The sequence below is a fragment of the Hemicordylus capensis genome, chromosome 6, assembly GCF_027244095.1.
Source record: "Hemicordylus capensis ecotype Gifberg chromosome 6, rHemCap1.1.pri, whole genome shotgun sequence".
NCBI lineage: Eukaryota > Metazoa > Chordata > Lepidosauria > Squamata > Cordylidae > Hemicordylus > Hemicordylus capensis.
In genome coordinates this window covers 148,452,818-148,476,781 of record NC_069662.1, presented here as the reverse complement: position 1 = coordinate 148,476,781, position 23,964 = coordinate 148,452,818, and the positions used below count along the sequence as shown (strand labels likewise).

The following is a 23,964-nucleotide window of genomic DNA, read 5'->3' as shown; positions in this document are numbered from 1 at the left end:
GCTTTTAAAAAAAGTCTGTAGTTAAAATCTCACTGATTCTTTCGGTGTCTGAGTTGCGTAATGCTTATTACTTCAGTTCCTTTTGAGTGTTGTCAAATAGTCAATGCACCTGGGTGTAAGAAGGAAGTAAGAGGTTTGGCTTGTTTCAACTTGTGAGGTGCAGGTAAGTGATCACATTCTTGGGTTGTCTATCTAGTTTCCTGATAGACGGGCCGGTCTTCCTATATGCTATGTCAGTTGAATATAAAGCAGCCGATATAGATCTTGTAATTATAGCTTCCTCGTTTGCCAGGCTAAAAAGTACACATCGTTTTAAAGACATATGTAGTCTAGGGAGTAACATCCTCATCCAAAATAATTGAAAATGTAACCTTGAAAGTGTTACGTAACCTACTTTTAACTTGGCACTGAAGTTCTGCGTACTCCAAATATTGTGCGTGCATTGAACTTCCCGTGTTATACATGGAATTGTCAGCTACAAATCTGAAAGTCCCCAAATTGAACCCCACTTCTGCCAAGGATTTACTAGGAGGCCTTAGGGAAGCCACTCCCTCCTAGCCTCTGCCCATCTGTAATATGGAGATAATAGCCACCTTACAAGGTTGTTGTAAGAAATACAAGATAATAGATGTGAACTGCTTTGACAGTCATTGGCACTGACAGTCTGTCTCTTCTTTCCTTCGCAGTCCCTTCTCAAATCCTGCCTTTTAATGAATCTTTGTCAAGAATGTTCCAGGAATTTCTGTGAAGTACTAGTCTCCTAGTACTAGTTCTAGGAGAGGAGAGCTGGTCTTGTGGTAGCAAGCATGACTTTGTCCCCTTAGCTAAGCAGGGTCTGCCCTGGCTGCATATGAAAGGGAGACTAGAAGTGTGAGCACTGAAAGATATTCCCCTCGGGATGGAGCTGCTCTGGGAAGAGCAGAAGGTTTCAAGTTCCCTCCCTGGGATCTCCAAGATAGGGCTGAGAGAGATTCCTGCCTGCAGCCTTGGAGAAGCAGCTGCCAGTCTGTGAAGACAATACTGAGCTAGATAGACCAATGGTCTGACTCAGTATATGGCAGCTTCCTATGTTCCTATTATATAGGAAGTTGCCTTGTCTCAAGTCAGACCCTTGGTTCACCTAGCTCAGTGTTGTCTACACTGATTGGTAGTAGTGCTCCAAGGTTCCAGGCAAGAGTTTCTCCCAACCCTACCTGGAGATGCCAGGGCTTGAACCTGGGACATTGTGCATGCAAAGCAGATGCTCTATCGCTGAACTATGGTCCCATCCCCTAAGTGCTCACGTGTCTGCTCATGGCTGCCCCACGAACAGAGATCTGGTTGGTGGAGACTAGAGAGGGGGCCTTTTCAGTTGTGGCTCCTCAGCTCTGGAATGCTCTCCCAGAAGAGCTTTGCTATGCGCTTCACCATTTAAGGTCTTTAAAAGTCCTTAGTGGCAGACTGGCAGTGGCTTCTCCAAGGTTGCAGGCAGGAATCTCTCTCAGCCCTCATAACCTTGTGGGTTTCCAAATCCTTGTGTGTAAATCTTTGTAGATATATCATGTACAAACAACCACTTTGTATATAATTGTGCTTTGGCAACGTACTGTATGCTTTGGTAGTTTGTTGGGTCAATAAAAAAATCTTGTCCAATTTAAAATAAAAAAACCGAAAGAAGCTTGTCCTATCTTGGAGATGCCAGGAAGGGAACTTGGAGCCTTCTGCTCTTCCCAGAGTGGCTCCATCCCCTGAGGGGAATATCTTACAGTGCTCACACATCAAGTCTCCCATTCAAATGCAACCAGGGCAGACCCTGCTTAGCTAAGGGGTCAAGTCATGCTTGCTACCACAAGACCAGCTCTCCTCTCCAAACATTAATCCTAGCCTGGCAATATAGATTTTCAGGAAACAATAAGGTTCTTGTTTTGAAAGAGACATCAAGAGTGTGTTTCATCACTAAGCACTTGTTAAATGAAACAGAAATTAAAGAAAAGCCTGTTGAGTACAGAGAAGAGGCTTAAGTAAAGGAATTTATGATATTTTCATATTTACTTAAGAGATGCTACCTGTAACATGAGCTGCTGTCAAACTAGTTTTGGGGTGTTCCTTGCCCTGTCTAGTCTTGCTGACCTACTGTTTTGTGCCAAGGCCTTGTCAAACTGGAAGAGTCACAAGAGACTCACCTCCAGCTTCAATAGAATGACATGAGTAGGTTCTGTGGTTGTAGATGGAAATACAGCTGTTCTTCTCTGGAAGTTTCTGACAAAAGAGAAACAATGAGGTCATTTACACAATGAAAAACTGTGTTCTGTATTTTGTAGGGATGTGCAAAAAAATTTGACTGAATCAATTTGAATCAAATTCAAATCTATTTGACTCAAATATATATGCACAGAATGGGATTCATTTGAATCAATTCAGATTTGGGCGAATACGAATCAAATTCACATTGACTTCATGGAAATTGGATTAGAATTCACCCAAATTTGAATTGATTCAAATGAATCCCATTTTGTGCACACATAATTTGAGTTGAATTGGTTTGAGTTCAATTAGAATTCAAGTCGATTGGTTGAATTTTTTGTATATCTCTAATTATTTGTGGATTTCACTTCCTTGTGCAAATATCTCTGTGAGGGCTGTGGGACTTGTCAGGAGCATTTTTTGGCAGGCACAAGAGCTGCAGATCAAAGGGAAGATTGCTGGTGATCACTCTCTCCCTTCTCGTGCAAGAGCGAAAGTGTTCCACTTATGCATGTCTTGCTCTGGCTGTTACTCTGTGGTTAGTGTTCTGTTCCCATAGTCATTGTTACAGTAGCTTTGTAAGGCAGGTTAATATCTTATCCATAATGTCAATGAAGCTGAGGGACAGGCTTGCCCAAGAATGCTTAGTCAGCTAAACAATGAGATGAGATAAGAACTGTCAAGTTCCTGGTTGGTATTTAACTACTACATTGCACCAGCTCTAAGCTCTTGGCTTTCAATAACCAAAATGTCTTAATGGTGGAAGCAAAGTCCTGTTTTCTGTAGTAGAATATACATTGCATATTGTATGCCTCTGAGTTCCACGAACGTGCTTTCATTCAAGACTAGTCTAAATAGCTCACATTCATCTCCTTACCGCCTTGGTTTGGTCGGCATTGGACAGGCAAGGCTCTCCTTGTGTTTCTATCAAGCTTGTGGGCTATCATGCTTTTAAAAAGCGTTTAGTGTCCATGGAAGCAATACTCGGTGAGGGAGGGGAAATTCGTAAAAATTGAGACAAAGCGATGTAACGGCAATGAAATGTGCATGACAACACTTCACAAAAGTTACAAGACAACCTCTTTAATGCACCAAAACATGGTGTTAAAATAAACTACAGACATGTAAGCAAAGTAAACGTTTCAGTGTGCAACACCCTCATTTGTGCTCTTTTTGGCATACTTGCTCCAGCTGGTAACACCTTAAGCCTTAAATACAATATAATAGCCAGACCGAAAGTAGGAACAACTGAGAATGGAGAGAAGAAAACGAGCAAACCTTTTAACCCTTTCAGTGACCAATTTCAATTATTTATTTATTTATTTATTTATTTATTACATTTATAAACTGCCCCATCCAAAGGCTCTGGGCAGTGTACAACAAATGTAAAAAGACATAAAAACACACCATTTAAGACACAGTGCTAAAAACAATTCAAAAACAATTCAAAAACCACTTAAAACTAATTAAAATACTTTTAAAAACAATTTACAAACCTTGGAAGGCCAGGCCAAACAAGCAAGTTTTTAGGGCTCTCTTAAAGGCCAATAGTGAGCCTAAACTGCAGATATCTGCTGGGAGTGCATTCCATAAGCCAGGAGAAGCTACAGAAAAGGCCCGCTTCCAAGTCGCCACTAGACATACTGGTGGTAACTGGAGACGGACCTCTCCAGATGATCTTAGCATGCAGTGGGGATCAGACTGAAGAAGGCACTCTCTAAGGTAACCTGGACCTAAGCCATTCAGGGCTTTAAAGGTAATAACCAGCACTCTGTATTTCGCCCAGAAACATATTGGCAGCCAGTGCAGCTCTTTTAAGACAGGAATAATATGGGCTCTCCGGGTTACCCCAGAGACCAGACTGGCTGCCGCATTTTGAACTAACTGAAGTTTCTGAACAACATACAAAGGCAGCCCCATGTAGAGCACATTGCAGTAGTTGAGCCTGGAGGCTACCAGCTGATGCACCACTGTTTTGAGATAGTTCTCTTCAAGGAATGGACGCAGCTGTCAAATCAGCCGAAGTTGATAGAAAGTGCTCCTGGCCATGGCCTTCACCTGAGATACCAGGGTGAGGCCTGGGTCCACTAGTACTCCCAAGCTGCATACCTGTTCCTTCTGGGGAAGTGTAACCCCATCCAGCACAGGAAGATCTAAGTCATCCCTCAAATTACTATCGCCGACAATGAGTACCTCCATCTTGCTCGGATTCAGCTTCAATTTGTTATCACTCATCCAGCCCATTACTGCCTGTAGACAGGCATTTAGGGAGTGAATGCCATTTCATGATGATGACGATGACGACGACGATGATGATGATAAGGAGAAATAGATTTGGGTGTCATCAGCATACTGATAACACCCTACACCAAATCTCCTGATGACATCACCCAGCGGTTTCCTGTAAATGTTAAAAAGCACTGTTGACAGAATGGAGCCCTGAGGGACTCGATATAATAACTCCCATTTTGAAGAGGAACTGTCACCAAGCTCCACCATCTGGAATCTGCCTGAGCGATAGCAGAACCACTGCAAAGCAGTGCCTCCTATCCCCAGTTCCCCCAGTCAATAGGATACCATGGCTGATGGTATCAAACACTGACGAGAGATCCAGCTCTAAAGCCAGTTTGAAATGGGTCTAGATTATATCTCATGGTTTCTTTCATCTTTTCCTTTACATTAATATTTGGTTGCAACTGCTCTGTAAACATTGCTTGTTTCATCTTAAGTCTCATTAAATTCCTTCAACTGCCAGAATTGACACTTTTGTTTGTGTTTCTTCTCCTTGATGTTTTTGCCTCATGTGCATCACCCACAGTTCAGTTCACTCACTTTTTATTATGCTGCATATCAGCCAAATGCTCTTTATATCTTTTCATGAATGGCTTTCCTGTTTCCCCGATAAGAGAGACAGCTTACTGGGGCAAAGTGGATGTTTCACTTGTGTATATTTTGCTTCATCCAGATATGAGAAACATTTGGCAGGTGGGTTCCTCTCAAATTTGTTCTGGTTTTCCTCTATTACTGCTTAATATATTTTTTAAAAAGTTAATTCAATGTCACCACTTTGGGCTTTGGAAAAGTGCTGTACAAATATTTAGAATAAATGAATTGCAGATCCACTATTAGATGTTGGGGTCCAAGTGCAGGCAACGTCTAGACTGGAGAGGAGGCAAGTAAGCAACAGCAGATAGGAAGCAATAGTCAGCCAGGCAGTCTGGAAATGTAGAGCAATAGCCACGTGGCCTTCCTCAGTGGCTAGCTGATTTGGCCAAGGGAGTGCAGCAAATCTTGAAGCTTTAAAGAAGAAGCTGGCAAAATGCTATTGGTTCTTTGTGTCATCTGGAGGCCTAGCACCAAGAGGATTCTTGGTTGTGAAGTTAGTATCCTGGCATCAACGCTTGCAGTTCCCTCATTAAATCTCTGGTCCTGTCCCACAGAGAGTGGGGAATTGGTGTCTGTTCCTCAGGCTTCTGGTTTAGTCTTTGTGGTGCTTTATAGCTATTATTATTATTATTATTAATTTGATTTCTATACCGCCCTTCCAAAAATGGCTCAGGGTGGTTTACACAGAGAAATAATAAATAAATAAGATGGCTCCCTGTCCCCAAAGGGCTCATATTCTAGAAAACACAAGATAGACACCAGCAACAGTCACTGGAGGTACTGTGCTGGGGGTGGATAGGGCCAGTTACTCTCCCCTTGCTAAATAAAGAGAATCACCATGGTAAAAAGGTGCCTCTGCCCAGGTAGCATAGTTATAAAGGTAAAGTGTGCCGTCAAGTCGATTTCAACCCCTGGTGCCCACAGAACCCTGTGGTTTTCTTTGGTAGAATACAGGAGGGGTTTACCATTGCTTCTTCCTGTGCAGTATGAGATGATGCCTTTCAGCATCTTCCTATAACGCTGCTGCCCGATATAGTACAAGTGGGGATTTGAACTGGCAACCTTCTGCTTGTTAGTCAAGCATTTCCAGGAGTGCGGTGGGGTGGAACTGCTTTGGGGCCCACAGTCTATTGGTTCATATTGTTGCCATCTGAGCCCCACAGGTGTGCTGGTGGAAGGTGACATTGCAGGTTTTCTAGCAGACATGAAACTATCAATTTCTCCTTACAATACAAAGGTGAATTAAAGCCTTGATAAAGGTCCTCTCTTCCCTGTTGCTCTGCTATTGAGAGTTTCTGTCTGTATTTCCTTGTCCATATTGAGATTTGCTCAAAACAATTTGAGAGAGGTTGTGCAACAGTGTAATAATTGTCTCTTGTGGGTCACTCCCAAATGTAAAGGATGACACGGAAGTCCACCCAACTGGAGATTCCTGTCTTGTCTGTCTTTCCACTCCTCCTAGCATGAGGAGCGAGTTGGCTTGATGCATTTTTTCCCCTTTTCACTTGAAAATGAAGTCACTGAAGTGAGAATTAAATGTGCTGGTTACTAATCTTTTCACTATCTGTTCCAACAGAGGAGTTCATATGGGGCCAGAGGCTGCCAAGCACAGAGGAAATTGAAGTGTGAATTTTGACAGTACTACCAGAGCTGGATAGAGAGTCGAGGCAATTGCACAAGAGAGTTAATAGGCCTTTTAGCTTAGATGTTTTTAAGTGGTGCTAGGAGAAGGTGTGACCTTCTGCATACAAAGGGTGGGGTGTGCCATTGACTTGCATCCCCACTCTTAAATTATTGTCCCTAGGAATCAATATTCTTTTCCCAACTTCCATGTTATAATTGTGTTTGGATAAAGTACTTTATCCAAGCCAGCGTGGTGTAGTGGTTAGAGTGCTGGACTAGGACCGGGGAGACCCGAGTTCAAATCCCCATTCAGCCAGGATACTTGCTGGGTGACTCTGGGCCAGTCACTTCTCTCTCAGCCTAACCTACTTCACAGGGCGGTTGTGAAAGAGAAACTCAAGTATGTAGTACACCGCTCTGGGCTGCTTGGAGGAAGAGCGGGATATAAATGTAAAAATAATATTAATAATAATAATACTTCCCACACAATTAGACGGCAGTGCCTTGGTGCAGGCAGGGAGTGTGTGCACATGGCATGGTTATGTCCCTAATTGTGTGGGAAAGAGACAGTTCTGAACAGAGTGCCATTTGAACAGGCCCAGGATTTTATAATCTGTTTTTCTTTCTGAGTGTGAAATCAGAGGATGTACTTTAAAACACACACACACACACACACACACACACACACACACACACACACACGAGTTGTGCTGCCAACCGTGATGTGATTGGGAGGGGAAAGTATACACTCAGTACTACCTAGATTGTCTTGCACCTTAGGTACCTTGAAGGCTTCAATTAAAAAATAAACAAACATAACAAAGTCTGGTTGTGGAACAACAAGGCAATTTTAATGGAAAATACAGGCATGGGAATATAAAGATAGCTAGTGCCTGAATTTTGATGAAAAAAGTGGAGAAAAATATGGAAAACTGTATCCTGAAAGAAAAAAAGCAATCTTTGGCAAAATATTGACTATGGCCGCCAATACCTGAACTAACTTTTCTATTCCCACACTCTAATACTCTGCTGGTAGCAATAGAATGACAAGAGGATTGGTGAAGGGGTGTGTGCGCACATGCGCGTGAGAGGGGGGAATTCCCCCAAGAATCTTACCTGTCTACTATTTTAAAAACCTTTAACTGTCTGAGAGTTACATAACCTGCATTTGCTATTTGTCAGAGACCTGCAGCCAATCCCAGTTCTCTAAAATGTGTACCTGTGTTTTCAAACACCTGTTGGTCACATTAACACTTTCGGTGGATGCATGCTTGAAAAAAGTTTAGTTATTTTCAAAAGGTTTAACGTGTGAAACGCCTCATCATAGTAAGCTAGGCTGAATAACTGAAGATTGTGTCTTGGGCAGCAGGTTGATCATTCTTTTGAGTCTGAAAGGGTGGGAAATGAAAAAGACTAGCATCTTTCAGTTGTAATCTCTTGGCCAACTTGCCTGGAAGTGCATCCCATTGATTTCAGTGGGACACTGCTTATTGCTTATTTGGACGTACAGTATCACTGTTCAAGTCAGTAGCTTTTAACAGCCATGGCTACAATCCTCTTGACAAAGAGATGGGCAAAATTGCTCTGTTTAGGCTTTCTTTCACATTGTGCATTCATGAATGTGTGAGGTGGAAGTGAGATTCCACCTGCTGCCTCTAAGCTTCTTGATTTCTGCATGTCAGGTTGGCAGTCTGAAGGGGGTTAAGCTCCTTCACCCCACCATGTGTTAATAAGTTGATTGTTGTGACACAACATAGCATCACATAAAACATCATGAAAGAGAAACAAAAAGGAAAAATTCAGCGTACCATAAAATACTTCAATGGTCAAGTTAAACTAAAACCAATAAGAACGTGAGAACAGCCCTGCTGGATCAGGCCCAAGGCCCATCTAGTCCAGCATCCTGTTTCACATAGTGGCCCACCAGATGCCGCTGGAAGCCACAGGCAGGCATTGAGGGCATGCCCTCTCTCCTCCTGTTACCGCCCTACAACTGGTACTCAGAGGCATCCTGCCTTTGAGGCTGGAGGTGACCTATAGCCCTCTGACTAGTAGCCGTTGATACACCTCTCCTCCATGAAGTTATCCAAACCCTTCTTAAAACCATCCAGGTTGTTGGCTGTCACCACATCTTGTGGCAGAGAATTGCTACAGTTTAGATCAGAGCAGAGCAGCTACAAATTTCTTTCTGAGTTTAAAAGAAAGCAAGGCAAAAGTTGTGCCCCTTTCAGACCTTTCACCCCAACATGTGTAGGCCAGGGTGGGTGATTGGTCATGATGTCCTTTCTCTCTCCACTGAACATGTATGCAGACACAATCTTGTTCCAGTCAATGAATGTGTTGTGCACAAAGGTGAGAATAGGGCTTCTGTGTTCCATCACCATCAGATATATGGCAGGTGGTGGAAGAGACAGGGCATTCTCTGATGAGGCATTATAACTGTGGGGGATCCACCAGGATGCATATTGGGGCAAAGCCCCCAACTTCACATATACACTGATGGGGGCTGAGCTGTCGGTGACTGACCAGGAGAGAGATCTTGGGCTCGTGGTGGGCAGCTCATTGAAAGTATCAACTCAGTGTGCAGCTGCTGAGAAGAAGGCATGCTTGGAATAATTAGGAAGGAAATTGAAAATAAAACTGCTAATATTATAATGCCCTTATACAGAACTATAGTACAGCCACATTTGGAGTACTACATACAGTTCTGGTCACCATACCTTAAGAAGAACATTGTAGAACTGGAGATGTTGCAGAAGAGGGCAATCAAGACAATCAGGGGCCCAGAGCACCTTCCTTAGAAAGCAAGACTACAACACCTGGGACTTCTTAGTTTAGAAAAAAGGCAACAGAGGGGAGGTCTTTATAAAAGAGGTCCTCTCTTATAGAGTTCTATAAAATCATATGTGGTGTGGAGAAAGTTGATAAAGAGAAATTTTTCTCACCCCCTCGTAACAGTAGAACCAGGGGTCACCCCATGAAACAGATTTCCAAGAAGTTTAGGACCGACAAAAGGAAGTACTTTTTCACACAATGCATAATTAACCTATGGAATTCTCTGCCACAAGATGTGGTAACAACCAACAGCCTGGATGGCTTTAAGACATGCTTAGATAAATTCATAGAGAACAGCAATGTTCACTCTACGTGCGCATATGTGTGCACACACAAGGTTTTTGATGTTTGCTCTGTTCGTTTTAGATCCCGCTCAGTTGAATCAGGAAGGTCCCATTCTGAATGCACATGCACACACACTGCCTTGATACTGCCACTAAGAACAAAACTTGGTCCTCACAGACATGAAAAAAGTTCGAGGGAACACTGGAGGATCTATCAAAGGCCACCAATATGAGAGCTATAAGCCATCTCCAGCCTAAGAGACTAAGCTCTTGTCTGTAAGCTTCCAGTGGCATCTGGTGGGCCACTGTGTGAAACAGGATGCTGGACTAAATCACCTTGGGCCTGTTCCAGCAGAGCTGTTCTTATCTTTTCTTGCCTTTTGTCTAGCTGTAAGAACACCTTAAGTGGCACAGCGGGGAAATGCTTGACTAGCAAGCAGAAGGTTGGCGGTTCATATCCCTGCTTGGTACTATATCGGGCAGCAGCAATATAGGAAGATGCTGAAAGGCACCATCTCAGACTGTGCGGGAGGAGGCAATGGTAAACCCCTCCTGTATTCTACCAAGGAAAACCACAAGGCTCTGTGGACACCAGGAGTCGAAACTGACTTGACGGCACACTTTAAGAACACTCATATTTCCATGTGTGTTCAGTATTCCTTTCCTTAAAATGATGATTTATTATTTTGCTGATATTGGTTTTAATCTTTGCTGGTTTCATTACTAATGATCTGATATCTATTCTCTGCTTCAAAGACTGAGCTTCTTAAGGTTTTTCTTTTAAATGGAAAAATTGGAGAAACAGATAGATAAGACTTGCAAAGAAGGTGGATGGGGTGCTGCTTTGCATGGCCAAGGAATTTGTATTGGTAGGAAATTCGAAGATTTTTTTGTTTTTTGGCTTGGCCCAACAAAATGAAAACCTCTGGGTTCAGCTACGTGAAAATTAGTTCAACTGAAACCTTAGCTGACCTAAAAGCTTCAAAATCTGCCTGGTTTAAACTCAAACAAATCAAAAGAGCTTCTACCTATCCTTGATGCAAATCAGCCAGAAGCTGTGTCCTAATGTTGGCTCCAAGCACAACAGGTTTGTGATTAACTGTTCAGGAATGTTTTAGTTGCTTTTTTGCTATAGTCTAACAATGCCCTTGGCTTTGTACCACCTGCTTTCTCCACTTTGGAGTTTGCAGTGTGATTCAGCTCAGAGTAAATAAAGCATGCTTGGAATTTAATGAACTGCAGGAAGTAGGGAAGACCTGGTTCTCTCGCTACTGAATGTTCTGCTCCTGCTCTGCTCACCTCTTCTCTAGATCAGATGATTGAACTATTTCATGAGCTTGCCATTTCTCCATTCATGTTCTGATTGTAAATATCTGTGCTCGGGTAATCTTTCTGACTTGCTGCTGTCACTAAGACCTTGTTGTTCCTCCGTTTCAACCTCTTCCTCTAGATCACTGTCAGCCTTCATCAGCTTCAAACTTCTGATCCTTGGCTGCAATCCAAAGGAAGTGTTTATACGCCAGTGGAAGTGAACTCTGAAGGCAGCCAGAGTAGTTGCTTCCAATGTCAATGAGGCAGGCTGCCTGCTCTTAAGGGCAGGTTACTACGCTGAAACTGTGGGAGGCAGCCCCTCTATAGATGAGTTTCCTTACATGCCTATGAGCCTTTGATCAATGTCTCTGTGTGTGTGTGTGTGTGTGTGTGTGTGTGTGTGTGTGTGAATCTCTCTGCTTTGAACATATATTTCTAGGCCCCTTTTAACCTGAGCCCCAAAATGGTGTAGAACATAACACCAGAATAAAAGTCAACTGTATGACAATAAAGTGCACATATAATCACAAGTGTAGAGACAGAATTACAAACCAGAGCATTCAGCTTAAAAAGTCCGGACTCCAAACGATGGGCAGAAAAAAAATAGTTTTAACCATCAATGAAACATTGGCAGTGGTGATGTGAAGTGTGCCTCCCATGGAAGGGCATTCTGGGAGTAGCTGCCATGGAGGCCCTGATCCATGTGCATACCAACTGAGCTTCTAAAATTATACCCTCTGCCCGCTTTTCCAACTTCTAGGGGAGCCATTTAGGGGAAAACAAGAACCAACATTCTATATAGAATGTGCACACGTGAGTGAGTCTTTCAGGCCACATCTGTGTCCTCTCTAATTCTTCTCATCTGTTTACGGAATGGGTTTTGTTCTGGGCAGCAGTATCGAGGCAGTGAGTGTGCACAGAATGGAGCCTTCCTGATTAAACCTGAGCGGGATCTAAAATGAACTGAGCGCACATTAAAAACTCTGTGAGCATGCGCAAGCCTTAGAGGGAACGCTGGGTCACATGTATCTTTCAAAGAAGTGTCCATTCCTGATTGGTCAGGCACATAATTTGCATGCAGAAGATCCCAAATTCAGCACTAAATGAGAGAAGATGTGTAAGATCCATGATTTGATCTCTCATTTCTTTAACTTTTTAACAAAGAATATCTGTGTGGAATGCAGATGGTGGTTGTGGTGTTGGGGGAAGGACTGTAATCCCAGTGTGAGTTGTGTTTGTCTCCCAAAGCTGGTAGAGAAAAATGATCTTTTATGCAACTCAAATTGCAGTTTCAGGATGTGCATATATGTTGTATTGGGGGAATGGTGCAGGGAATGTGGGCAGTTTTGTGGTTCTGACTAGGGATGTGCACGGAATTGGCAATTCCGCCGGTTCAATGGTGGGGGGTGTCTAACTTTAAGAGCGGGGGTGGGTGCACTTATCCATCCTGCTGTTTCCTCCCCACTGGTGTCCATTTTTTAAAAAGCCCATCGGGGTGGCAGTGTACCTCCCTGTCACTCTTTTGCCCCTGGATATGATCGGAAGTCTCCAGAGACTTTTTGGTTCATATCCGGACAACGGGGGCGGCAGGGAGGTACGCTCCCGCCCCAATGGGCTTTTTTTTAAAAAAAGGATGCCTGTGGGCGGAAAGCGGAGGGAGGGGTAAGTGCACCCTCCCCCACTCTTAAAGCAGCACCCCCGTCGCCTTCGAGCCTCCCTGCAGCGCTTCCGTGCACATCCCTAGCCCTGATTGGAATTGGTTCCCATGTGTGGTTGCTTAATTCTTTCTTCGTAGATGGTCAACTTGTTCACAGATCACCAACATCGTGTCTAATTTGTCCTTGATCCGTAACACCTCACTTAAAAGAATTTTATGTTGTTAGTATTTTGTTGTAAGCCGCCTTGAGCAGCACTTTACTGGAGGGGGCGGGATATAAATGCTTAACTAAATAATACCTAAGCAAGGAGCATATAAGAACTTGATAGTACTTCTGCCCTGAGACCTTGGAAAGAGATGTGGCAGGTTGTAAATACTACTGGTCTAGAAGGACTAATGCTTTTCCTTGCCAGAAGGCAGCAATGTTGTTGCTTTTGTCTGACAGGGAGATTTGGGGTGTGGGGGTGTGGCAGGCAAGCAGTAGTTGCTGGGTAGTAACTAACCATGGGATAATGATTTTGCTTTCTGATATCTAATGGTTTTCTTTTGTTAATAGGATCCAAACTACTGGATACAGGTGCACCGTCTGGAACATGGTGACGGAGGAATCCTTGACTGTGATGATATTCTCTGTGATGTAGCCGATGATAAAGACAGGGTGAGTACAGAAGCTTGGAAAAGCTCAGTTCTTTGGCTTATGAGCACCTAGAGGGTTTCATAGCTGTTGTTTATGGTATAACTAGCACTGAAGTGGAGAACTGTAGGGTATGGGAAAATGTGGAACAAATAATTGGTGAGGGGTGATGGAGAAAACATTTTGTAAGATCACATGTTTAGGGCACCGTGAAGTCTAATGGTAAATCCAAGTTGGAAATGTGACAAAATGAAGAGTTCTACTTCCACCCCACCCCCACCTTTTTGAAAACCAAAAAAGAAGCAACAAAACAAAACCCAAGAGAAAGAGAGCCCCAACTTCTCAAAAAGGAAACAGATAAAGGGTTGGATCCAAAGAATTGCCCAAATGGTTATGTGAACTCATGGAAATTTTACCTTGAGTTTCTCAAACAACTCTTTGCCATGCTGCATGGCAAAGCTTTTTTGGAACTAAGGAAAGTTTAGAATGGTTTCTCATGTTGGTTTGGGGCAAGGAAGAAACTGCAACTGCAACTGCGAAACTCTCAAAAATACCACTGGGCATGTCCTACCTCATGGGTGCTCCTAAAGTTTATTCGCCTTGATGAAAGTTTGGGCCTTTGATTTGGTCCACCTTCCAAAGATCATTGGCTGAGCCCTATGACATTGCTTCTGAAAATTCTGTGTCACATTATGGGGAAAAAATGGGCCCTGATGACTTCACAGTAAATTTAGTAATTACTAGGGATAGGCATGAACTGGTTTGGCGCTCCTTTTAAGGAGTGCCAAACTGGTTTGATAGTACGACGTTTGAGGTGGGGGGGGCGGTTCCTTTGAGGGGCAGTGAGGGTGCCCTTAACTGCCCCTGCCAGTTCCCCACTGCCAGCACTCTCCTCAAAACCACTGGTGCGGGGCTGCAGCATATTTCCTTGCAGCCCCGGTCAGCATCATACAGGAAGTGGCTGACACGCATGTGGTCACTTCCGGTACGACGCTGACCGAGGCTGCAAGGAGGTATGCTGCAGCCCCGCACCAGTGGTTTTGGGGAGAGCACTGGTGGGGAAAAAGTGGTGGGGCAGGGAAGGGTACCCTCCCTGCCCCTTAAAGGAACCGTCCTCCACCTCCTCCCAGGAGTGCATGATTTAGTTCGTGCACATCCCTAGTATTTACTCAGATTCTGAAAGTGAATTTGATTGCATTTATTGAAAGTTTTGGCATGAATCTTCAAGTTCATTCAACCACTCTCTCTGTCATATTGCATTTTAATGGTCTGAATGTCTTGGCTCTTCTGATTCATTATCGATATGGATGAAAAATGAAATACTTGAGTGATTACACTGATTTGTCATTCTGCATTCTGGCATTTTTATATGTTGTCATTTGCCCTGTAGAGAAGTAGTTCGGTTGTTTAAAAATAATTGACACTTGATTGTTAAAATATGTTTGAAGTTCTAAAGTGTTTTAAGATCCATAATGTGCCAAATTTGAAGAAAAATTGGAAGGAGTGTACAACGGAGAGAGATTTAGATTGTGAGACTACAAAAGAAATCTCAAGGAAGTAGGCTCGGTCTGGTCTATAGTATAGTAAAGCAGGGAGATGGAAGGAAACCAGAGATTCCAAAGGTTGCTGCAGTAGCATAGACATGCAATTGATAAATTAAGGAGGAATGTATGTTGAACTGAAACTCAGTTGTACATGCAAAGTTTCCTTGAAGAAATAGGAAGGTAGCACTGTTCTAGAGTGCTTAAAGAAACTGAAATATTTTCCCTACTTTAACAGGAGTGTGAACCTGGTCAATAACTAGTTTTACTGGCTACTCTGAGGAAGGAGGCCCTGTCCAGTTCTAAAGTTGACTGCCAGAAAGTCTCACTGTTGCAGACACCCCTCCCTTCTGACACCTCTCTTGCTCCTGTGTAGGCATTTGGGCTGGGCTGGGTGAAGCAAGGTGATACTCGGCAGGGTGGATTTGGCTGTGAGACCTCCAGTTGCTGATCCTTATTGGAGAGAGATGAAATCTATTTGAGTGCATGGGCATTGGGGGGGGGGGAATAGGGGACCCCCCAATTGAGCCAGTTCCCATTGAATTCAATGAGGCATATTTCCAGGTTGGAGAGAGATGAAATCTATTTGAGTGCAAGGGCATCTGGGGGTTGGTTGGGAAGAGGGGGCATTTCCCTCACTTGATTGAGCCAGTTCCCATTGAATTCAATTAGGCATACTTCCAGGGGAGGGGTGTACAGGAGTTTTGGCTCACCCCTCCCCCGAAACAAGTACTGCAGATGCCCATGCTTGTGTGGCTTCAAAAAGTATTGCATATAATAATCACTTATAGTATCTGCTTCTAAAGGCTGTAAACATCTTTGGGGTTTGATCCTTCTAGACAGGGTTGATAATTTGTTTTTACAAAGTTGGAATTTTAAAACATTAATTCAGATTTTGTTTAAATTTGATTTAAACAAAATAGGGGACCCTATTTTTTAAATCATTTTTTTTATTTTATGATTTAATTTTTTAAATCATAAAAAGAACCTAGGTCCAATATATCATCATGAATATTAATCACAATTTCTAATTATATTCTATGAACACGTTAAGAGCAGTATATGGGATGAGAGATAAACAGACCTGATCAATCCTATTCTGCAGGTGGTATACATGCAGCGTGTGCGCACGCACACACACACACGTGCGAAGTCAAGCCCTTGCCCCTCTCCCCCTAAAATTGCAAAGACAGAGACAGTCAATAAATGAATAGAGGATTTGTGGGAGATGGAGTAGATCTGAGCAAGGAGGAGGAGTCCAGATATAAATGCAAGTAATAGGGCAGGGGAATAGAAAGTGAAACCAAAAGTGAACAGAACATTTTCATGCAGTCCCGAGGGAGGTTTTTTTGAGTGTATCCTCCATTGTAGAAGGGAAACACGTATCATGGCAGCAGATTGTGAAATAGACCCCATCTGGGAAATTCAAGCACTGCAGCAAAGAACTACAAGGCCAGGTTGCCTGAATGGAACCACATTCTGAGAAGTTTGTGCTAGTATAGTATGTAAAAGGTAAAATGTGCCATCAAGATGATTTCAACTCCTGACTCCCACAAAGCCCTGTGGTTTTCTTTGGTAGAATATAGGAGGAGTTTAACATTGCCTCCTCCCGTGCAGTATGAGATGATGCCTTTCAGCATGTTCCTATATTGCTGCTGCCTGATATAGGTGTTTCCCATAGTCTGGGAAACATACCAGCGGGGATTTGAACTGGCAACCTTCTGTTTATTAGTCAAGCATTTCCCCACTGCACCACTAAAGGTGACATTATAGTGTGTACCTACCTTCTAAAAATGGAACCTACATCCATCTATGAATATGTATGAAGGTTATATTAGACAACAAGAATGCACTTTTACTAGAAAATGATGATTAAATAAAATTTTCCTTAGTGATTTAAATCATTAAAATTGAATCATCCTGTGAAGCAATTTAAATCATGATTTAATCGTAATTTAAATAGATTTGATTTAAATCAAATCAACCCTGCTTCTGGTACAACTCCTAATAGTGAAACTGTGTGTAGGCATCTCTCTGTTGATGAAGCAGGGGTCGCAGTTCTTGAGTGCCACTTGAAACAAGCCACATCATCCCATCAGCAGTATTGTATACCTGTGCCTGAGGTACATGTCAGACAACTGAAGGCTGTCTTTCTCTCGGTTTCCTATGTCTTTAGTTTGTTTGTTCATTTTCTTGTTATGGCAAAGGCTCTGCTAGAGAGTCCTGAGCGATTGCAATGCTGAATAGCATTCTGACGTGGTCATTCCAGCCTTGGCTTATTGTGGCTTCCAAATGCTTCTGCCCTTAGTCTTTTTGCCAGCTGCATACCTTTCTACACCCACTTGGAATACAGCTGGCTTTTGATACTGGGCTGTTCCTTTCTTCTGTCATGAATGGCTTTAATTGTCCATTGTTAAACTTCTTCTATATATAGTACAATCGGCTTGGTGTTGCCTACTCTGTCTACTTAAACCAGTTTCCAAAAGCACAAGTGAGCCAGCGTGGTGTAGTGGTTAGAGTGCTGGACTAGCACCGGAAAGACCCGAGTTCAAATCCCCATTCAGCCATGATACTAGCTGGGTGACTCTGGACCAGTCACTTCTCTCTCAGCCTAACCTACTTCACAGGGTTGTTGTGAAAGAGAAACTCAAGTATGTAGTACACCGCTCTGGGCTCCTTGGAGGAAGAGCAAGAGATAAAAATGTAAAAAATAAAACAATAATAAAAATAAAGTTTAAAGGCTAAGGTGCACAAAAGAAAAGCCCAGTGCATGAACGTCCTTCCTCAAACAGAAATGCCTCATACACCCGGCAGAATTTCCGATTGGCCTGTGGGACTTGAATTAGTCTTAGAAGAGAAAAGGAAAGGTGCAGAGGTCCTAAATCCCAGTTCCTGAAGTCTGAACTCATTAATCTGTTGTAGCTGTTTACCAGGTATGTAGAAAGAGAGAGTGGAGAATGACAGCTTGCTAAGAAAAATGAGACGTTGAGGAACATAGAAACATAGGAAGCTGCCTTATTCTGAGTCCATCTAGCTCACTATTGGTCCATCTCGCTCAGTATTGTCTACACAGTCTGGGAGTAGCTTCACCAAGGTTATAGGCAGGAGTCTCCTTCAGGCCTCTCTTGGAGATGTCAGGGAGGGAACTTGGGAACTTCTGCATACAAGCATTTTCTCAGAGCAGCTACATCCCCAAAGGAATATCTTATAGAGCTCACACTTGAAGTCTTCCATTCAGATACAAAGCAGGGCAGACCCTACTTTTCATGTTTGCTACCACAAGACAAGCTCTCTTCCCCAGAGGCTGACAGGGAGGCAATGATAGCTGGTTTTTAGGTGTAGGAAAAGATGCTCTTCCACATAAGGGCAGAACAACCCTATAACCCTATGGGCAGGTTCCGGAGACCCGTGGAAAGTAAATAGGAAAGAAGAGGTTGGCTCCCGCTGGTCATGGGTACTTCTGTCCATCTCAATGTCGTGTGAAGCTGTAGGGATGCGTGCGGAACTGGCCAGCCTGGTTCAGTTCGATTCTGGACCGGATTCGAACTGCCCCGGGTGGCTTGATTTGGGCTCGAACGAGCCTGGTCTGGCTCGATGGCTCAGCTGCCATACTTGTAAAGGGGAATTTGGCAAGGATCCCCCTTTACAAGTAAAGGGCTGTGGAGGGTGAGGGGAAAGTCTCCCCTTTTTATCTGTGCAGTGGGATGGTGGTGGCGGCCGCTGCAGGGAGGGCAGCGGTGGGGGGAAGAACAGCTGAATGTGGGCTGCAGACTGGCTCACGCTGTCATTCGAGTGGAAGGAGCACTCACTGCCCCCATCTCACAGCTGCTGTGCCTGCTGCCGCCTCATCCTGCTTTGCACAGCGGCTGTTTTTAAAGGTAAGAAGAGAACTTTTCCCTTGCTGCACTCCCTGCAGTGGCCACCGCCACCATCCTGCCAAACAGTGGCCTTCTTTACAAGATAAAAGGGGACACTTTCTCCTCGCCCTCCCTTTCCTCTGCAGCCGTTTACTCACAAAGGGGTATCCTTGCTGGGTTCCCCTTTGCATGGCCCGTGAGCTAGCTTGCAAACGGGCAAGCCTTTGAGCCCAGATGTCTCCGGGTGTGAACCGGCTTGAGGGCAAGCTGGTTCTCACATCCCTGTGAAGCTGGAAGTGTCGGGTGGAGAATGTCAGGACCCCACATTGCCACCTAATGTTGTCAAACCAACTCTGAATCTTGGTTACAAATGTCAGTTTGATAGACAGGTCCCGACATTCTTGACCTGATACAGACAAACCTCTGTACTTGCAGAGTCATTATCCATGGTTTTGTGTATCTGTGGTCCGGAAAATGACACTCGACCTCAGCATGCGTGGGGAAAAAAGGGGGGAACACACTGACCTCATGTATCTGTGGGGGGGGGGGGCTGGAAATGTTGCTGGAGGTCAGTTTTGGCTGCCATTTTAGGGACTGGAGCCACAAAATGGCTCCTGTCAAAAAACGACAAGAAAAAAAAGTGATTTCCAGCCATTTTTTGGCTGTTTTGGGGGACACATCTCAACTCGGGGGAGCAGCAGAGCAAGGCAGGCAGCTCCCCCCTGCAAAGAATGGCCGATTTGGGGCCATTTCTGGTCACTTTGAAACTTAACCCCTGTGATCCCATAGGGATCAATGAATCTGATATTTGTGGTTTCCAAATCCATGGTACAGCTGCGGAACAGAACCCTTGAGAATATCGAGGTCTACCTGTATTTCTGCCTTCATACAATCCCCAAATGGGCAGAAGTACCAGTGAGTGGAGGGAGCGCTCCCTTGCCATGAACATTTCTACTTAGTACAGTGGTCCCTCGACTTACGAAGCACTCGACATCCGAAGATTTCGACATACGAACGACAAAAAATACCGGAAGTCGTTGCCGGTTTAGATGCGGCTTCCTCGACCTACGAATTTCTAGATGCAGTTTCCTCGACTTACGAGTGTTCCGGACCTCCGTGGATGCGCTTTTCGACTTACGAAAATTCCGACCTACGAACGTGCATTCGGATCGGATTATCTTCGTTAGTCGAGGGACCACTGTACTTCCCCACTTACTTTCCACCCTCTGTCTGAACCTGTCCTTTGGATGTAAAGCAGTATAACCTCAAACATATAGTGTTGTCTGGCTTTGTGTGAATGCAAACTGGGCTTTCATTTTCTTACAACAGGGTTCACAGGCTGGTCACAGAGTCAGCAGTAAGGCAGCTTATTTTATCTGTGCCTTGGGCATTCGGGCATTGTTCCATGTGCTACAGGAAGTTTAGTGGCACTGTACCCTCACTTTGTTTTTTTTTAATCTAAGCTGTAAATAACTTTCACACTAGCTTGACCTTTGAAGCGCCTATCTGGAAGGTCAGACTCTTGGGCTATCAGTTGCTCAGTGAGTTAGAAGCATTTTTGTCTGGCTGGTCCTGATAAAACAGAGCTGTTGAGGAACCTTGGCCTTTGTCCAGCTTAAATGCTGCCCAAGTATTGCCTCGTTCTGTTGTTGAGGAGATACAACGAATCCCTCTCTTGCCTGGAGATGTTGGGCAGCGTCCACACTAGTCAGTTGTGATTAAGCCCCATTAAAACAATGAAAGAAGCTAGTAATGACTAATTCATGTCCCATTAATTGCAGCGGCTGACATCCAAAGCAAGGTACCATGGATGTGTCAGGACGATGTGTCCACATTCCGGCAAGCTTACCTAGCTGCATCACCGTGCAGTGGTGGGTGGGAGCAAATTTAAGTGATTGCACCACCACTGGAAGTGCCCTGTGTCATCTGAAATATTCCCGCACCCTTCTGGGACACATTTTCGGGTGACATAGGGCACTTAGTCATGCCTAACTTAGTCTGGATGTTTTCCATTTTCTAAAACTTATTTTTTCCACACGGTTTAAAAAGTGGGTGATTCATACTGTAGATATCCACTCATAGGATAAAAGGTAGCAGCTGGATGGTACACTCTGTTTTTAATGATTTGGAAGTCTTGCAACAAATTCATGATGATGCACAGGTAATGGAGGGTTTGTGTTAACCTTCAGGCTTTCCTCACAGATCTTGTGTGAAACTTTCTCTTACCTTGAAGAAGGCCAACTTTGGAAAGTGGTTGGGGCAGCAGTGGACATGAGTTTTCAAAACATATGGAGAAAACTGTTCAAAGTAGGTGGGTGGCTGGGTGTTTGTTCCAGTGGACTGGGAACCCTGGGCAACATCCAGACCAAATTAGTCATTACTAAGTCACATTGAAGAAGCAAGATAGAAAAAGCATTGACGCTTTTGAACTTTGGAGCTGGAGAAGACTTTTGAGGATACCATGGACAGCCAGGAAAACAAACAAATGGATCATAGAACAAATCAATCCAGAATTTTCACTCAAGGCACAAATGACCAGGCTCAAACTTTCATTCTTTGGACACATTATGCGAAAACCCAACTCCCTTGAGAAGTCCATAATGCTGGGGAAAGTCGAAGGAAAGAGAAGAAGAGGATGACCAGCAGCAAGATAGGTTGACTCAATTACAACAGCAATGAATGCATCACTGAGAGACCTTAAAGGCCAAGTTGAAGACAGATCATCCTGGAGAGAATCTATCTGTGTGGTCGCTAAGAGTCGACACCGACTTGACGGCACTTAATCATCAATCAATCAAGTCACATTGAAGTTGATGCTATTAACTTGAGTCCCCAGGTGTACTAGTCCATCCAGATTGAAAGTGCATCTTTAATTAAATGCTTGTAAATGGAACATTACAGCAGTCTTCTCCCTAACCACTCACCTGATTGCCACTGGTGACCAAGAGTTGGCATCTGGTTGAGTGGCAGCAGGAGGGTTCCCCTTCTTCAGCCTTTCCCCCCATGTTGTCTCAGAGGCCAATGACAGATTTCTTAGTGTTTGAAGTATCTCCAGAGGTTGGCTGCTGGTGGCCACCGTCTGTTTATTTAGTCTATTTTTTTAAATGAGTTGCTTTGTGGTGCTTCATAATAATAATGCTGTGTTACAGCTAGCTATGTGTGTGTGTTTGTTTCGTAACAATAATAATTAAAGATAGGGAGATGGACAAAGATTTCTTGTCCACCCTAAAATCTGCAACAGTGATCCTAGAAATGTGGGCTGACATAACTGGTCTACTAAAATACCCCTGCACTTTGGTGCTTAGACTGGCTGTTGTCATGGTGTATCTTAAGAATTTCTGTGTGCTGCTGAAGTAAATCTTAAAAGTTTATAACTCAAAACAGTTGAGATTGCAGACTGTTTGGTAGAATTTATATTTGTTTTTTCTTACGGTTCTACTGTGGTTTTGAATAACCTCCAAGTGTTCCATGGAGTAGAAGCCCAGATAAAAAGTATACCACAGATTAGGAAGGCATTCAAAGAAGAGATGCCCGTGTGGTTAGTAAGTACACTGAAGAGGAAGCTACAATGGGCAAGGATATTTCCTTTAAAAAGTGGTGTTGACCAAATGAGGAAGGTAAAAAGAAGTGTAAACTTGGGCAAAATGAATTTAAGCTGACAAGCAAAAGAGCCTAGTTTTCATTTTTCTGATTGTTAGCTGCCTTGAGTTTCTCTTTAAAAAATGGTAGGTTATAAAATATTGCCAGGAATATTAAAGCAAATAAAAAATGTATCTAAATGCATCAGAAGCAGGACATCATCCAGGCAGGCAACAGAATGGGTGGACAACAAAGGCAAGAATGAATTTACAGGAAGATAGGGCGATTGTGTGGTGTGGTGGAAGGTGCTCGAACGAGTCTGTGCTCATCGGAGTCCAACTCAGCTCACTACTCAAGCATCAATCTATCCCTCAATCGCCACTCATTCCAAACACACAGACCAATTAGCACCCCCAAACACACTTAAAACGCACCCCAAACATATAGGCACAAGCTGCTTTCCATGCATATTTGCAGCATCACCATCACCACCACCCCGGGTCCACAGCTGTGAAATCCAGTCTCACCACTGCTGCAATATGAAACTTCAAAACCGAGAGTATCAAACTGGATGAATGTATGTTAAGTTTGACCTAGGTTAATAAACACACTTAAAAAAAACCCTTATGTGTGATTTTATAGGTTTTGACTTTCTTTTCTCTCCTGAAATATATTTATATAGTGTTAAAAGCTCAAATAGTATACAATATTTACATTTTCTGATGCAAAACCCCAAGATGTGTAGATAGTATGGATTCTGGCCAGTAAGCTGCTTATTTTAATTCACAAAAGGTGCTTATTTTAATTGCTCAAAAGGAGAGCACCTTTCCGGGAAGGAATGCCTAAAGAGTTAGGGGCTTTTTAGTGGAAAGCATAATGAGAGACTCACACAACTTTGGGACTGTGAATATAGATGGATTTCCCCCCTCTTCTGTAGTTCTAAGAGCCTGGGGATCACCTACTGAAAGTGATGGGCAATAAATTCAGGACAGAACAAATAATGTACTCATCTGCACTGTGCATATTTTTATGGAATTTACTGCTACAAGTTGTGGTGAAGTGCATCCGCTTCAATTGCCTTAAAAGAGGATTAGACAAGTTCATGAGACTGGTTTACCAGTGGCTACTAATCATGATGGCTAGGAAGGACCTCCACAACTGGAGGAAGGATGCTGCTGAATAGCCGTTGCTGCAGAGAGCCAGTGCAAAAACTCAGTGCGTTCATCCCATGCCTGTGGAAATCCAAGTGGAATGCTGAACTAGATGGACCCATGATATGATCCAGCAGGGTGATTTGTATGTTATAAGAGCACCTATACCTGTAAGAATCTCCTCTGCAAACGGTTAGCAACAACTTGGTCCTGCACAGAGTTCATTCAGATATATTAGACATCGGGGCGCGGCTTTCTAGGTGGTGGCCCTGATCTTGCATTACAGGTTTCCCATTCAGACATGAATACCTGACCTGGAAAGTGTTTAAAGAAGACTTAAGGTGTTGGTGTTAATATTATTAATACTAACAATATTTATATGC

At 43.5% G+C, this 23,964-nt stretch overlaps 1 protein-coding gene across 9 annotated transcripts in view; it reads left to right on the top strand.

The window, feature by feature from the left end:
- PARD3 (par-3 family cell polarity regulator) overlaps nt 1–23,964 on the top strand; it is a 766,284-nt gene that overhangs the window by 106,807 nt on the left and 635,513 nt on the right. For all 9 annotated transcript variants that reach the window (XM_053261606.1, XM_053261605.1, XM_053261600.1 and 6 more), the window contains exon 2: nt 13,376–13,477. In XM_053261606.1, coding sequence (XP_053117581.1) covers nt 13,376–13,477 — 102 coding nt within the window. The remainder of the gene's footprint in view (nt 1–13,375; nt 13,478–23,964) is intronic.